The 17380-nt window shown below is 38.6% G+C and overlaps 5 protein-coding genes across 5 annotated transcripts; 3 read left to right on the forward strand and 2 right to left on the reverse strand. All coding sequences in view use genetic code 12, as the record gives it.

Moving 5' to 3' along the window:
* Positions 1-35: 35 nt before the first annotated feature.
* Positions 36-1349, reverse strand: MMT2 (mitochondrial metal transporter; the record flags this gene model as incomplete). Its single annotated transcript, XM_006684760.1, has 1 exon — positions 36-1349. The coding sequence occupies one exon, from the start codon at positions 1347-1349 to the stop codon at positions 36-38; it is 1314 nt and encodes a 437-aa protein (XP_006684823.1).
* A 1110-nt stretch (positions 1350-2459) lies between these two features.
* RLR1 (THO2 plays a role in transcriptional elongation) lies at positions 2460-7265 on the forward strand (the record flags this gene model as incomplete). The annotated part of the gene is made up of 1 exon (XM_006684440.2): positions 2460-7265. One exon carries the CDS (start codon positions 2460-2462, stop codon positions 7263-7265), a length of 4806 nt encoding a protein of 1601 aa, XP_006684503.2.
* Positions 7266-7320: 55 nt separating this feature from the next.
* PSN45_003267 (uncharacterized protein) lies at positions 7321-7938 on the reverse strand (the record flags this gene model as incomplete). Its single annotated transcript, XM_066158041.1, has 1 exon — positions 7321-7938. One exon carries the CDS (start codon positions 7936-7938, stop codon positions 7321-7323), a length of 618 nt encoding a protein of 205 aa, XP_066014138.1.
* Positions 7939-9184: 1246 nt separating this feature from the next.
* Positions 9185-14041, forward strand: PSN45_003268 (uncharacterized protein; the record flags this gene model as incomplete). Its single annotated transcript, XM_066158042.1, has 1 exon — positions 9185-14041. The coding sequence occupies one exon, from the start codon at positions 9185-9187 to the stop codon at positions 14039-14041; it is 4857 nt and encodes a 1618-aa protein (XP_066014139.1).
* Positions 14042-14314: 273 nt separating this feature from the next.
* On the forward strand, positions 14315-17173 carry BRO1 (bck1-like resistance to osmotic shock; the record flags this gene model as incomplete). Its single annotated transcript, XM_006684437.2, has 1 exon — positions 14315-17173. The coding sequence occupies one exon, from the start codon at positions 14315-14317 to the stop codon at positions 17171-17173; it is 2859 nt and encodes a 952-aa protein (XP_006684500.1).
* Positions 17174-17380: the final 207 nt, after the last annotated feature.

Below are 17380 nucleotides of genomic sequence, written 5' to 3' on the forward strand. Positions count from 1 at the left end.
AATTCAGAATATAGATAGCACCAGTTTACAAAGCATCAATGCTTGGTGTTGATGTCAGTTTCAGTAAGTTGTTGATATTTTGAATCATCGATTTTCTTGAATTGAATATAGACATTTCTGATGAACTTGTCTTGGGCCTTAATGGTTTGACTGATCTTATCGTCCAATACGTTGATCTCGTTAATGGTTTCATTTGTTTGATTGGAACCTACCAAGGTTATGAATATGTTAGAGTTTGCACCCGAAGTCAACACGGATAGGTTCAAAATCTTGAACCCTTCACCCTCTAAAGAATCAGTAACAATACCTTTTATTTTAACCGATTCTTCAGACAGCTTGCTCTCTCCACGGTCCAATAGTTCAGACAAGGCTTCTTTAAAACTCCCCCAACCAGCTCGGATGATCAAGGCTGAAACCAAAATCCCCCCAGCCGAATCTAACCATGCCAAACCGAATATGCTACCACCGGTTACCGTCATAGCTGCCACCAAAGCCGTCAAGGAGTCGACCCGATGGTGCCAGGCATTTGCAACCAAAACCTTAGAATTGGTTTGACGAGCCACTTTCATTGTCCGTTGATATAAGAATTCTTTAATGAGGATTGACCCACCGGCAAGCCAAGCAGCATTGATGTTGGGGATTTTAGGATCTGTAACCGCCAAAGCAGTTTCAGGAATTCCGTGATCATGAACTCCAGCTGCATGAGAGTGCCCGTGTGCATCGTTGGTATCAGGAGCACCAAAATCAAACGAATGGCTGTGACTGTGGCCAACCTGTACCTTGGAGAGCAATTCATACACGTAGGTTGGCATAGTGTATTCAAAAACTTGGAGTAGTGATGACCAGCCAACTGAAACACCGGCAAATAAAAGTACCCCACTGACAAACAAAGCACCAATAGTTTCAATCTTACCGTAGCCTAATGGAAACCTATCCGGTGTACCAATCTTGGTAGCAACGTTAACGGTGGCCAATGTCAAAAAATCGGCAATCATATCACTCACAGAGTGAAGAGCATCGGCTATTAACGATTGGGAATGGAAGTACACTCCTCCAATTCCCTTTGAAATTGCCAAGGCCACATTGACAATAAGACCGATCCAGGTGATTCGAACAGCTGGGTTCGACAAGCTGGACGAGAGTAATTCGTTGGGCTGGTGATGACTGTGAGTATGACCTAGAATCGATAACCCACCGTGCCCACTCTCATGTTCATGTTGGTGTTGGTGTTTGTGATCATGCTGATCATGTTGCTGAGTATGCTTGGATTGAGCTGACTCCGTTTCGGAGTGGGAATGATCGTGAGAATGGTCGTCATTGGACTTTTGGAAAGAAGAAGATTTGTGCATAGTTCTAACACCCGAAGACGGAGATCTGATCAATAGAGTGTAGTTTGTATTAAACAAAAGTCTCGGTCCCTGATAAAAATTTTGGGGAGAAGAAAACGCTTTTGGCTGATTGACCATTAGGGCGCCATTGGATAAATTTAGGGTTAAGTTATCAATTTGATACGCCCAGAGACGCGTCCCATGCCACTTTACTTTACCGGGATGACATCGTATCAAGCTCATTTCTTCTGTACACTGTTGTTATAAATTTAGTCAACAGTTTTAAGGTGTTTGCATGCAAAATAAATTGGTAATTGAGAGTACAACCCGATTTCACGAATTGCAGGTTTCAGTTCCGAGAAAGTTCGGAGACCTCAAAATAACCTGCACTTTCGTGGAGCAGCTTGTAGGATTTATGAAGCAGGTGGGTGGGGCACTACTATCTAAATGTTCTACAACCGCTTGAACTGCAGCATAGCTCGTTTAGCTTCCTACAATCCGGGACTCGTACCGGGATCTAGGTGGGGGTTTGTAATACAAGGGGGGCTTTAGGTTCGGATAAATCTGTTCTCAGTGAGCTTATATTGGTCAAATATCAAGCCGATTCGGACTGATGAGAATTCACTACCAAGAGCCGAGTTGATTAGTTCTTCTTCAGAGGAAGTTATATTTGTGTGACGATAAACCAGAACTATGTACAGTTTAGAAAGCATAGCTGCGATATACTTCTTTGAGTTCTTTTATGTTACTATAGGCGCAAAAAGCCGGAGATTCTTTCTATTCAAGAGTAATGGACCCCTATTCATCAATGTACACCACAAATGCTATACTTGAAATACACTGCCGTCAATAGGCTCATTTGGTCGTCATTTAAATGGAAAATAGTTTAGAAATGACAATGGGATAGGTGATAGTCGACACTTACAACGTAGGATTCGCCAGATTCAAGCTCTAATATTCCCCTTCAAGCCATTCCACTCTAGATCAGGTACTCAACCTCTATATTTCATTTAATTACTTCCCTCAAATTCTTTTGCAATCGCATTATATCTTTTGTTCTGAAAATCACAATGCATCAAATCTCAAAACGAAAAACTAACCTCAACTTTTCATCACTTCGTGGAACATATCATGAATGGCACCGAAACCCAAATAACGTATAGCTATTTGAATGATGAGCTATTGAGTGAGTTCCAAGGGCAAGGGACCGAACAGTTGATCCAATTAATTGAGGCTCCTGCTCAACCTGATGTTGATGCTTACGAATTGGTTGGAACTGTCTTTACAGAATTAATTATGGTGCTAGAAGATGGGAAATTAGATCCTGAAGCCATCATCGAGTTTTTGTCGAGCTGCATCAAAGATGAAGAAACCGCAAACCACTTCTGCCAAGTCTTGAACTTATTCCCATTGTCTGAACCTGTGGAATCTTTAATAAAGAAGCTTCATACTAATCAAAAGGTAATTCAACCTTCTAGTCTTGCTAAATTCCTATCAACCGATACCCTAGGAAAATTGGGCATTGTACCTGGTGATACTCTTTCAAAGCAATTGAACACTCGCAAAAGAGACGAGTACTATACTCAGAAGAAGTTCAATTTACTTCATGAAGAACCTGAAGGGTTTGCAAGACTTATAGTGGAGTTGATGAATATCTTAAGAAGTGGCGAGTCTGAATCTCAGGTTGATTACGCCATAAAGATGGTAGATACAATCATTGGACACTATAGCTTGGATCCCAATAGAGTCTTTGATGTGACTTTTGACTGTTTCTCCAATAGTTTAATCAGTAATGAAAAGTTCATTATTGCATTCTACAAAAAATCTCTATGGTGGCCCCAAGTTAACAGTGACAACTCCTCATTGAACAGCCTATCACTTGGTGGAGATGATGACTTAGCCAAGATAATTGGTCTCAGATTGGTCAAGCCTAGTGAAGATAAAGCGTTTGCCGAAACCACTAAGCTATTAATTGCCATTCTCATAAAAGAAGGCTTGGTAAGCTTTGGCTCTGTATACAAATTCTTTGGTCCTGATGATGAACAGATGGCCAAGTTAGAACGACTCCATAAGAAGGGTCTAGAAGAGGAAGTGTTTAAATCTAGTGCCAATGCTCTAGCCTTAGCTGCACCTTTGATGGATGAAGAAGAATCCGAAGGTCTGAGCACCAATACTAACAAAAAAACTGGTGACCTAACTACAGAAGAACAAATAGCCGATTTGTTGGGCATCAACTTGAAATTCCAAATGTTAAAGTCCTTCTTAGCTGTAGGGTTATATTGGCCTTCTGTGTTTATTTTGACTGAATATCCATTTTTGGCATTGGTGGATGAGGAAGTAGGAGAATTGATTTGCCGTTTATATCATCATATGATCACTCCCTTGTATGGAATGCATACCAACTTACTTGAGGATGACCTTGCAGCTTTGCTGAAGCCCAAACAAATCGCGATTCAAAGACCCAATAACGAAGTCTATTATCAGGACTACACTCCTCACACATATTTAACATTCAAGGCCACAACCCAGGACTATTTCCATAAAAGATTTGTTTACTTCTATGACAATTGGACGTCAGGATTACCACTAATTCATTCAAGCGAACAATTGTTTCAACAGTGTCAGGGCTTACTTAAGTTTTTGAATGTCCAATTTGCAAAAGACATTCAACTCTTTGTAAAAATATGTAAAATAGGTGTCAGTGAAATTGAACTGTCGGGTCCAACTGATGAATGGTTTACATTTTTCAGAAATCAGATGTTTCCTGCAATCTCAGTATTACAGGAAAATAGTATAGCGGTTGAAAATGCTTATCAAATATTATCTTTCTATCCAAAGGAAAATCGATTCAACCTTTACAGTGAGTTTCACCAAGTAACATCCAAGAACAATCCTTATATCAAGATTTCATACGGGAAGGCTGAAAAGAACACTAAAGATGTATTGAAAAGATTATCAAAAGAAACAGTAAGACCTATGATGAGAAGAATTGCCAAAATTAGTTTCTGCAACCCCTTACCCTGCTTCTTGACCATTTTACAACAGATTGAAAGTTACGACAATCTTAATTCATTGGTAGTGGAAACAGCCAGATACTTTAATAGCTATGGATGGGATGTGTTAACGTTAGCTATTATGATGAGGGTCACTGCTAGTGGTAGAAGTAATATCCAAACAAATGGGCTCTTTGAACGTCAGTGGATCCAATCATTGGCTTCATTTGTTGGGAAAATATGCCACAGATATCCAAATTCTATTGATATCAGCACCTTGTTGGAGTTTATTTTAAAGTCTTTGCATAGCAATGATACCAGTGTTTTGACAATATTCAAGGAAATGCTCCTTTCAATGGGTGGCTTAACAAGTTCCAATAATTTAACTTTGGACCAAATTTACCGCTTAAATAGTGGTGACACGTTAAAAAGGTTGATCTACTCCACCATAAATGATACTAGGTATAGCAACAGCAAGGCTGGAACTATTTTGGTGAAGAATCTTGTTGAGTTGGACTGCGTCAATGAATTTTTGGTTCTATTATATCAAATGAATGAAAACGTAACTTATGAAGATAATGAATTACATCTCAAAGTTATCACCAATAGAAAAGATGATTTACTGACTGTTATGCAACTCTTCTGTGATTTAATTAACTTTTATGTTCAGGATGAGCTCTTTGATGAAAAGCTCTCGCCCATCTCCAAACTATCCTATACTTGTCACGTTCCCCCGGAATGGGTATTTGAGATTTGGAGAAAGCATATGGACCCATATTCAAACGATTTTCTTGCTAAAGATATGGAAGGATTCAAACCTTACCTTGGAGACTATGTTTGGCAATCCTTATCTCCAGGTCTCTACAGCACTTTCTGGCAATTGTCGTTGTACGATGTTAATTACGTTGACTACCTTTATATATCATCGGCTGAAAAGCATCAAAATTCACTTGAAAGCCTCGAAACGTCTTACACTAAGAGCAAGAGAGCACATGCGTCTCGTCAAGATATCGAGCTGAAAAAAGATGCTTTTGAAGTTGTGCAAAAGCTAGTATCTGACATTCCGGTGGACCAACAGAAGCATGAACTGCACTACAATAAGGTTATTGCAAGAATTACTGAAGAATCCTCACTGTGGTTCGTCAAAAATGACGAGGGGGTTGCCATGAAAATGTTTTTGCAGTATTGTATTTTACCAAGAGCTGTACATTCGTCATTCGATGCAGTTTATTCCGCCAAGTTTGTGTTTAAGTTATTTCAAGTGGGAGTTCAAAAATTCTCTCTCGAAGAATATTTGAATTACTTGTTTCAAAGCAGGGTGTTGTTTGGAACATTCTTTACGTCAACTTTGACAGAATCGGAAAATTTGGGATTGTTCTTTTCCGAATTACTAATTGAATTGAATTCTTGGTGTAATAATGAAACTTTCGAAAAGTTAACAAATGGGTTGACAAACAAAGAAGGCGTTACATTGTCCTTCAAAGGATTCAAGGATTTATTGTATTCTTATCATACTAGCTTGTTGGATGATTTATTGACTACATTGAACTCTACGGACTACATGTGTCGTAGAAACTCGATTATTTTCTTGAAGAATATAATTCACATATATCCAGTGGTAGAAGATCAATGTGAACAATTGGCGGAAGTAATTCAACAGATAATCAACACCGAGGAAAGAGAGGATCTTAAGCTTGCAGTCAATGCTTTGATTGGACATATTAAAGCAAGACAAAGTAAATGGATCCACTTATGGGATTTCATTGAAATGCCAGAGGCTCAACTTGAAGTTCATAGGTCCAAGCGTGAAGCAATTGCTAACGAGATTCGTAAGATCAACGAAGCGAAGAGACTCAAGGAGCAGCTAGAATATGAAGAAAGAGAAAGAATACAGAAAGAAAGAGCTGAAACTCTCAGACGCGAGAAGGAAGCGGAGGCTCTAAAAGTGAAGGAGAAACAAAAGCTTAGTTATGATGAAAGTTCTCAAACTACATCAACTCGGGCAGATGTTAGAAAAGATGGAGTTGAATCTAGAAAAGACTATTATTCCAAATACGAGAATTTCAGTAAAGCCAGTACTCCTTCTGGAACACGTCCTACTTCTGAAAATGGAAATGACAAGAAAGAACTACCAGATGGACCTTCAGTTGCCAAAGACTCAAAAGATAAGAAGTCTCCTTCCGTGAATTCTTCAAATCTCCCTTCAAGTCAAACCTCTAGGCCACAGACTCCAGTTGCCAAAGCTTCCGCACAGCCTGCCAAAGCTTCCGCACAGCCTGTCAAAGCTCCTGTACAGCCCTCAAAAGCTCCCGTACAACCTTCCAAAGCTCCGGTACAGCCTGCTAAAACAGTAAGTGTTCCTAGAACCGCAAAGCCATCAGCAACAGCCTCGGGTCTATCTGCCGACAATAAGCCACCCAGAAAACTGGCCGTTTCCACAGACCGTGGCAACTGGAATAATGAGTCTAGATATTCTGGCAATGATAATAAAGGCTCTTATGTGCCTTTTAAATCCGCTGCACCTCCAAAAGATTCTTTGTCTGATAAACGTCAACCTTTGGTTCCACAGCTGCATTTGAGGAAGGATTTTGGTTCTGGCTCCAGGGCAAAGGCTCCCGAAACTTATGATAGAAGGAAAACCACTGAAGGTTACAATAGCAGAAATAACGGCTATGATGGCAGGAAGAGCTTTGAAAGTTACGATAAAAACTATGATAACAGGAAGAGCTTTGAAGGATATGATAACAGGAAGAATACTCAAAAGCAGTCTTCGGCAGAAGGTAATAAAACTCAAAAGCTTCCTCCCCCTCCACCTCCTCCTTCACTTCCACCTCCAAGTGGCAGAAATACGCATGGTAATGGAACTGGTAGACCTGATAGTAAGAGAAAATATGACTACGATCAAGGCAATGGCAGACCTTATGACAAGCGTCAACGATACTAAGGTGTACCATATTATACTATATAAGCTATTGATTTCAAATATAAACATAGCTATTTTAATGAGATACGGACTGTTGGAGTCTCTTTAGTTCATCATCAATCATTTGACTCATATCCGTGTCGTCCATCTCGTCGTAATCATCGTTATGGGTGTTGTCATTAGTATTCTCTGTCTCTCCTGTCTCTTCCTGTAAAGAGTTCAAGAAATTGGCGATCTTTTGAGCCTGTTCTTCATGCCAGATCATATGCCTTCTAAGATCATGATCTCTTGAGAACAACCTCGAACACTTTGGTTTAGGGCATGCAATTTTCTTGGTATTGTAGTTTTTCAGTAGGAGGCTAATGATCGAATTATTCTTACTCAAAGCAGAATTCAACGAATGCAATGACTTCTCGGACTTAGCAATCATTGAAACTTTATCTGATTCTACCTCCTCTTCTGACTCATCCATATCATGTGCATTTTTCAAATCATCGAGATTTTGGGGGTGGTTATCTTCAGCATTTAATAAAGCCTCTAAATTAGCTCGTTCGGTCGGTTTTAAAAGCTCTTCAGGAACATTTGCATCATGGAGTTCGTGATAGTGCTTAATTAGTTCGATTTTCTTGACAAACTGACCCATGTTACAGTATTCACACTTCCATAGTTTCATGATGCTAGTCGGATTGTGCATAAGCATATGCGACAGTAAACCCTGCTTACCCACGCAACTTTTACCACAAATATCACATTTAAGCTTAGGATGATCCGTTTTGATATGAAACTGAAGAGCAGACCAAGTTTTGAAGTTTTTAAAGCATCCTCTGAAATCACACTGGTATGTTGGAGTTTGGGAATGGTACTTCGTATTATGATGGGCTAATCTATAAGGTCTTGTGAAAGACTTATTGCAGATTTTACAGGTTAATGTTTTTTCGTGAACTGAAAGGGTATGATGTCTCAAGGATTGATGTTTATAGAAGGACTCGGAGCACCCTTCATGAGGACAAGTAAATGATTTTGTATGAGTTATTTCATGTCTCTTTAGATGCTGAATTGTATTGACACCTTTTCCACATACAGAGCATTGGAAAGGTTTATCATTCTGACCCTGATGAGATACCTCATGAGCCTTGAGGTGAGAGTTTCGAAGGAAAGACTTGTCACACTCTGGATACCCACAAATAAATGGTCTTTCACCGGTGTGTGACCTTTTGTGTTGGGCTAATAAAGATGGCTTTGAGTATGCTTTTGAGCAATTCGGATAATCGCAAACATGTGACCGAGGCGCTTGAGACGACGATACAGAAATCGAATTTTCGGACTGCACCGATGAACCAGCCATATGAGAACTCCAGTGAAACGAAGGTTCTTCTACAAACTAGATGCTCATCTCAAAATCAACCAATTAGTGCGGCTCCTGCTAAATGCGAAAATCCTGTACATCTCGTCACCCACACCACGTTAATTATAGACTTTGATTTATCCACACTTGTGGAATGTTATCACCGTAATGACTCATACGGATATACGAAAATGGAATAAATCCGGTACCTATCGAATCTGCTGTGCCTTGCCAAAATGAGCCGTACCTTGCCAAGATGTGAATTGCAGCCAACAAAGACGGTGAAGTGTTAACCTAACCAGCGAGTACAAGACAACATTGTGATACGACTCCCTATCCTCATGCTTTAAGTGAGACTTGGTGAGCATTTGAGTTCACCACCAGTCGTAACCTATTATGTATTCGTAATAAAGAATACCAACATGACCATTCGCTCGTGAGGCTCTGATACTAAACCACAGTGCGAGTGCCTTATCTTCGGATGTGTGCGCACCGGAATATGGGTATAACATTGTTAGGATTCCCAGGCTAAGCTATTTTTCAAATACCAAAGAAGTTGAAATTATTGGATTTATTCCTCCTTGAACTTGCTACAATGGATCAGATAATACTTGTGGATGGTAGTGCCGTGGGTTTGGGTGGTTCTGCCCCCATTCCTACTGGTGATCAACTATGCTCAATTGTTAGCTCTTGGAACCAGCCTTTGTACTCTCCTTATGAAAACTCATTAAACCCGTGTTTTATTTCATTCGTGTTTGGTGCTCTTAACTTGTTTTTCATATTTCCATTGACTATCCAGATTATCAACTTTTTGTTCTTCAACACCTTCGGTCCTTACAATATTAAATATTCCTTTGGTTCAATATTTAAAGTGAAAAGTGTCGGTATCTTCACCTTGATCAGATTCAATTCAGTATTTATCCAATGTTTATTGTCACTTGTGTTATTGAGCTTCAAATTCGTGTCCTTTCTGGACTTGAAGTCATCTGCTCTTATTCTTAATGTCGTGACTTTGGTTGTCTTTGTGTTACCTTTACATTTAATTGAACCTACAAGATGTGTTATTCCTGCTACATCCTTATTATTTTACTGGTTCAGTTCATCGGTTATCAATTTTGTCATTTCACTTCAAGACTTGTTTTCTGAACATAAAGTTTACATCCCTGATGGTGATATTTCAATACAGTCAGCTATTAGAACCGTTGAAATTTTGTTGTTGCTCAACTCTGTTGGAATTTTCATCCTCGAATTATTCTTTTATCAGCCTTCCGTTGAATTGATTGAGTATTATGACTTGAATGAGTGGAATTATGGAAGAGTCAGAAACATCTTCAATAGAGTTTTCTTCAAGTTCATGAAAGACACAATCGATATTGCTGGTAAAACTAATCACGTTGATGTCACCAACTTACCTTCCATTATCATTGATCTTGATAATGAAGTCGCCTATAAGAAGTTTTTGGGTGCTTGGAATAAGTCTGTTTCTAAAACTGAAGCTATTAATGCCAAAAATTTAGAAAAGTCGAAGAAGACTGGCAAACCATTCGTGAAAAAGACACCTTCTTTGTTTTGGCCGTTACTTTCAATCACTAAAGGGCTCTTTTTCAGGGCTTTGTTCTTTGACTACATGGAATTTTTTGCTCAAATCTGTCAACCTTACTTGTTAAGAAGATTCTTATTGTTTGCATCAAACAGATATTTCCTGAAATCGTTAGGTACCAATGATGTAACCCCTGAACCTTTAATTGTCGGCTTTGGAGTTGCCACTTGTCTCTACCTTGCCGCAGTCACAAGATATATGACATTCAACAGAAAGTTTGTTAATATTCAGGGTTTGGGAAATGTTGTCGAAACCGCTTTGTCTTCTCACATTTATTATAAGGGTATGAAACTTTCACCAAAAGAAAGAAGAAATAAGACTGTTGGTGAAATTGTCAACAATATGGCACAAGATATCTCCACTGTTGATTATGCACCCGAAGTTGTTATTGATGTCGTTTCTCAACCCTTCAGATTGGTTATGTATATTTACACTTTGTACAATTTCCTTGGTGCTTCTGCTCTTGCTGGTTTGTCCACTGCTCTTGTTTTGATTCCAATTGCTAGTACTTGCTACAAATTCGTTTACAAAGAGATGAACCTTGAAATGAAGTATAAAGATGAAAGAGCTAAGTTGATGGGTGAAATCTTAAACTCCATTAAAAGTATTAAGTTGTACTCCTGGGAGAATCCTATGTTGGAAAGATTATTTGAGATTAGAAATAATAAGGAGCTTAAAGTCTTAAGAAAAGTTGGTATTCTTTCTACCGCTATAGATTTTCTTTGGAATTCTATTCCATATGGTATTGCTGTTTCCACATTCACTGCTGCTGCTGTCTTTGCTGGTACTGAATTGACACCTGAAGTGATTTTTCCATCTTTAACGCTTTTTGACTTGTTGACTGGTCCTATTTTGGCTTTACCAGGTATTTTCTCCAACATTGCTGAATCAAAGGTCTCTCTTGCCAGATTGATCAAGTTTTTCACAATGGAAGAATTGGAAGTTGATGCTTTAGAGAGGTCTTATATACCTTTGAGAAAAGGCGAAGAAGCGGTGACAATCAAGAATGCTAATTTCGTTTGGACTATAGATAATGTGGAAGAAAAGTCAGCTAAGGATTTAGCTAAAGACAGTGCTAGAATAGATGAAGAGGCCGACATTGATGCCCCCTCTGAAGTCAACACAGTAGCTTTGACTGATATTAACTTCACTGCTAAAAAGGGCGAATTGACATGTGTTGTTGGAAGAGTCGGTAGTGGGAAATCCACATTGTTGAAAGCCATCTTGGGATGTATTCCTGTTGATACTACTATTAATACACCTACCCTCAAAGTGAATGGATCAATTGCCTATTGTGCCCAAAGTGCTTGGATTTTGAATTCCTCTGTCAGGGAAAATATTTTGTTCGGCAGAAAGTATGACAAGGAGTTTTATCAGGCTACCGTTCAAGCTTGTGAGCTTTCTAAGGATTTCGAGATGTTGCCTGATGGTGATAGAACTATTGTTGGTGAAAAGGGTATTTCTCTTTCTGGTGGTCAAAAAGCTAGAATTTCTTTAGCCAGAGCCGTCTATTCAAAAGCTGAAATTTACATCCTTGACGATGTCTTGTCGGCTGTTGATACTCATGTTGGTAAAAATATTATCAAGAACGTTCTTGGTAAAGATGGTTTATTGGCTTCCAAAACTACTATTTTGGCTACCAACTCTGTGCCTGTTTTACATCAAGCTGCTAGTATTATACTTTTAGCAGAAGGTAAAATTATTGAAAGAGGTACTTTCACAGAAGTTATGTCTACTGAATCTAGTTTGGCTAAGTTGATCAATGAATTTGGTAAATTTGAAGAGGAAGAGGAAGCTAATGAAGAAACTGCGGAGATTGAGTCTACTAAGGTTGTGGTTTCTGGTAATGTCTCTTCTTCTGAAGATGAGCATAATCCCCAACAATACCAACCAATCATACTGGAGGGAGAGGATTTATCTTTGGCAAGGGTCGTTACCAATGCTACTGTTGCTGCAAGTTTTGTTTCTTTTGGTCATGCTTACGATCAGGACTTTGATGATGACGTTGATAAAGTCACAAGAACTGGTGACAGTGAAGAAATTAAAACAAAGGGTAAAGTCAATTTGATGATTTACAACAAGTATATTCAAGCCTGTGGTTACTTCTCTGTTGTAGTTTACTTGGCATTGGTTGTCTTGAGTACTGCATTAGCCCTTTCAAACACTTATGTCTTGAAGTACTGGTCTGAACAAAACGTAAAATATGGCCACAACGTTGATATTGCGTTTTATTTGACATTGTATGCTGCTATTGGAATTATCTCTTTGTTGTTTACGTTGGTGGCCTCATTCATTATCTATGCTGTTATTATTATCAATGGTAGTAGGTATTTCCACGATACAATGGCTAAGAGTGTCTTGAGATCTCCAATGTCATTTTTTGAAACTACACCAATCGGTAGAATCTTGAATAGATTTACCGAAGATATTAATGTAATCGACAATCAGTTGATTTGGGCTCTTACATTATTTGCCAATTACGGTTTCAGGGCTGTAAGTGTGTTTGCTGTGGTTATCTTGAACTTACCAATCATGTTCTTTGTTTTAGTTTTCCTTTTGTTCTTCTACGATTCGTTTAGAAGATTATTTATTCCCGCCTCCAGAGAGTTAAAGAGATTAAGAAGTGCTACCAAGAGTCCTGTTTTCTCCCATTTACAAGAATCTATTACTGGCGTGGATACTATCTTTGCTTACAACCAAGTTGATAGATTCACTCACAAGGCCCTGGATAATATGAACACTTCCATCAAAGTTTCCCAAGCCAATATCCATGTTAATCGTTGGTTGTCAATGAGATTGCAAGGGTTATCTGCTGTTGTTGTGTACTGTTCCACCTTATTGATTTTAGCATCTGTTAATTCTAAAAACCCATTGGGTCCTGGTTTAGTTGGTTTCATTATGACTTATGTTTTGGATGTCACTTCAACCTTGAATGCTATTGTCAGATCTTACGCAGACATTGAAACCAGATCTATCACCATTGAAAGATTATGGGAGTACTGTAACTTGAAGCCAGAAGCTGAGATGGTTATTGAAGATAACAGACCGGCTGAGTCATGGCCTGCGGAAGGGGCCATCTCATTTAAGAATTATGAGACTAAATACAGAGAAAACTTGGATCCTGTCTTGAATAACATTTCTATCGACATTAAACCCAGAGAAAAGATTGGTATTGTTGGCAGAACTGGAGCTGGTAAATCCACTTTAACTTTGGCTGTTTTCCGTATCATTGAAGCTACTGGTGGACACATTGAAATTGATGGTGTTGATACCAGTAAGATTGGATTATTTGACTTGAGATCTAAGTTGAACATCATTCCGCAAGACTCTCAAGCCATTGATGGTACTGTGAGGCAGAACTTGGATCCTTTCGGTAAGCATACAGATGAAGAGTTATGGAAAGTGTTAGAATTGAGTCACTTGAAAGAGCATATCGAGGGAATGAAGACTGAGAGAAAGGTAGACGATGATGAAGAAGATAATAGCACCCCTTTGATTGCCACAGGCTTGAATGCCAGAATCGAAGAAGGTGGTGCTAACTTGTCCGCTGGACAAAAACAATTGATGTGTCTTGCTAGAGCTTTATTGAATCCTTCTAAAGTTTTGATTTTGGATGAAGCCACTGCGTCTGTGGACGTTCAAACCGACAAAATTGTTCAAGATACTATCAGATCTGAGTTTAATGATAAGACTATTTTAACAATTGCTCATAGAATTGAAACAATTATGGACAGTGATAGAATCTTAGTTCTTGAAAGGGGACAAGTCAAAGAGTTTGATGCTCCAACTGAATTGTTGAAGGATCAAAATACCATTTTCTACTCTCTCTGTAAACAAGGGGGACTTGTTTAATGTTGTCTACAATATACCTACCATTACAAGGATGAGCTCATCATGCTCGTGTATATCTTCCAGAATTAGATTACTGTTTGATAGGTTCACGTCTGTGTGATTCAAAACTAGCTATTGAGCCTAATTGTGAAGTAGGATGTTGTCCTCACAATCTAGTTATATGTATAGAATACAATTTAGATATACGTTTGTTGAAATTTGCCAGTGCGAAACGATCATTCTCCCTATCTGATTTATTGAGATCTTGCTGAGACAAAGCAAATTCAAAGAAATATGAAAACATATATACTCTCAGTTCCTACCAAGAAGTACGACGAAGTTAATTGGGTTCAGCCGTTGGATAAATATTTACAAGCGATTTATGGGGACTCCCACGAGTACCAGCTGGACTTGACAGGCTTTGATAAGTTAAGACAAGATTTAAAAGGGGTTAATGCTGATACTACTGGTTTGAAGTTATATTTCAAGTACTACAGCCAGCTTGAACTCCTAGATTTGAGGATCGCTTTCAACCAAATCAGTAGCAAAAAGCTCAACTTTACCTGGCATGATGCCTTTCAAAAATCAGTCAACCACAAGCAGCATTCTTTGCCATTTGAAAAAGCCAATATTTTGTTCAACATAGCTTCTGTTTTGAGCAAAATTGGGTGTAAGAAATACGAAGAAGCACATATCTCCGGTGACTTAGGCTCTAGTGATACTTTCAAAGAAGCTTTGCAATATTTCCAACAAGCAGCAGGTGTATTTGAGTTCATAAGCGAAAACTTTTTGCATGCTCCATCTGATGACTTGAGTCAGTCGACACTCCTATTCTTGAGGAGACTTATGTTAGCTCAGAGTCAGGAGATTTTTGTTTTGAAAGTAATTACAAGCGACTTGGATCAAACAAAAAACTCGTTGATTGCAAAACTCTGTGCCAGTGCTTCTGAACATTTCCTTGAGTGTCATAAGATGATAGACTCTTCTATTGGAGCTCGAGAGTCTCAGTCAACTTCGGACTTTGAGATTGTGGGAGATGATGAAGACGGAGATTTGGAAAGGATTGTAGACCCAGTTTATGATCCTGACTCTGAGAAATCCTCCAACAAAATCACCGTGAAATTAGACATCTTGTGGACCTCTTTGATCTCTTTCAAGAGTGTTTATTACAAGTCTCTAAGCTATTATTTCAATGGGCTTCAACTTGAGTCAGGCAACAGATTCGGTAATGCAATCGCCTATTTCACCAAATCGCAGGATTCCTTGAATCAATTAAGTACAATCACCCTCAAGCAGCTTTCAAATGCAGGTGTCAATGGGGTTTTTGAAGTGTTGGACAATTACAAGTACCAAAAGGATGCTTTGTCCATCAAATTAGCTGAATTGAACAAAGAGAATGATCTAATTTACCATGAAATAATTCCATCATTAGTGACTTTGCCAGAAATCAAAGCTCTTGATAGTACCAAGGTGATTCCTATAAATCAGATCGCTCAATTGAATGAGATAAGTGATAACAACTATGTCAATTTTTTGAAAAATGTGGTTCCAATTGATACGCATGAATTATTGAGCTACTATTCAGAAGAGAAGTCTCAGTTTTTAAGAAACGAGATTGATATGGTTGATGTTTCAAATGAAGAATTATCCTCGGTGTTGGAATATTTAAAGATGCCAAAAGCTATTGTGAATTTAAAACAAATCATCGGTGATGACCAGACAGAATCACAAACAAAGGGTCCAACAGCTATTGAACCTGGTATTATTGAAAAAGCTAATGAAATCCATCGACATCACTCTGCAGATATCGCTAATAAGGCAAAAATAGTTGAAACAAGGAAGAAAATCTACGCTTTAATTACTGAAATTGAAAGCCAAACGAATAATTTCAGTGGTTCCAAATATAAGGATGATACTGTTAATATCAAAAAGTCATTATATGATGCCACGACTCCTGATGATAAACTTTTTGCTCTTATAAGCGTTGAGAACAGTCATTTGTATAATATACTTGGAAAGGGAGTAAACTCTCAGGAATTCAAGGGTCTTTTTGAAGTGAAAGGTCAGGAACCGTCAACTTTTGATAAGGAAATCAGCTTGCTTGATATAGTGGATGTACCTTCGAAGTCAACCAATGAAGTTCAACAGCAAATAAAAAAAATTGAGGATATCTTATACGATTTGAATGTTATCAAATCCAATAAGCTTAAGCTTGTTGAAACCTTAAAGAAAGAAATTCACAATGACGACATTTCGGATATCATCGTCTTGAACAGCAAAAGCAAGTCCATCAACGAGATTAAAAGTGTTATTTTCCCTGAAGAGTTGAAAAAGTTTGATCCGTACGCCCAAGAGTTAGACAAGTTGATAGAAAATCAAAAGACATTCATTAATAATTTGAAAGAGGAATGGGCTTCTTTGTCTACCAATGAAAAAGTAAAGGAAATTCAATCTTCTAAGACGTTCAAAGAGACTTTGATGAAGGATCAAATGCAAAGAGTGAACGAGTTCTATAATAACTGGAAAACTTATAGTTTGGGTTTGAATAGAGGAGTTGAATTTTACTCCAAGCTTTTGAGTTTTGTCCAATCAATGAAAAGACGAATCACCACTGAACAAGAAGAGTCTTTGTCTGATAGATTTGGAGGTATGAACCTTCAAAATACCGGACAAGCACAAGCGCCTCAGCAGTATAACCAATCTCAAATTAGGCCACAAGCTTCTCAATACGCTCAACAGCCTCAATACTCTGGTCAGCATAAGAATTATCAACCTCCTGCTCCAGGTAGATATCTGCTACCTTCTGGACCAAATTCTTTGGCTGCAAGTCCACACTCGCAACTTTCTGATGGTCAATACTTCCCACAGCCATTATTAAAGCGGACACTGACCAGCTCCAGTTATGACCGTCCACCTCCTAGCTTGCCTCCCAAACAACCCCAATACTCTCAACCCCCACAACAACAATACACCCAACCTTCTCAGCAACAATACAGTCAGCCTCCTCAACAATACTCCAACCCAAATCAAGGTTATCCCTACCAACCTCAAGCTCCACCCCAACCCCCCCAACAAGGCTCCAGTCTGCTGTTGATCTACGACCAACCTTCAACATATAACCCAAATATGTACAACTTCTTCTCGAAAGAATAGACTCGTGAACCAACAACTAAACGCGTCTTCTAAAGTGCAGAAATAGAAAGTATTATACACTAATGGCTGGGTTTCACTCAATTACAGCGGTGAATACTAAAATAAACATTTTAAGATACGACAGTTGCAACGAGCGATAAGTATTTGATACGAACTCAAAACTAATTTTAAATGATCATCTGCACCCCTATTTTTTTAAACTCTCAA

This window comes from Yamadazyma tenuis, chromosome 4 (genome assembly GCF_029203305.1).
Source record: "Yamadazyma tenuis chromosome 4, complete sequence".
Taxonomy (NCBI): Eukaryota; Fungi; Ascomycota; class Pichiomycetes; order Serinales; family Debaryomycetaceae; genus Yamadazyma; species Yamadazyma tenuis.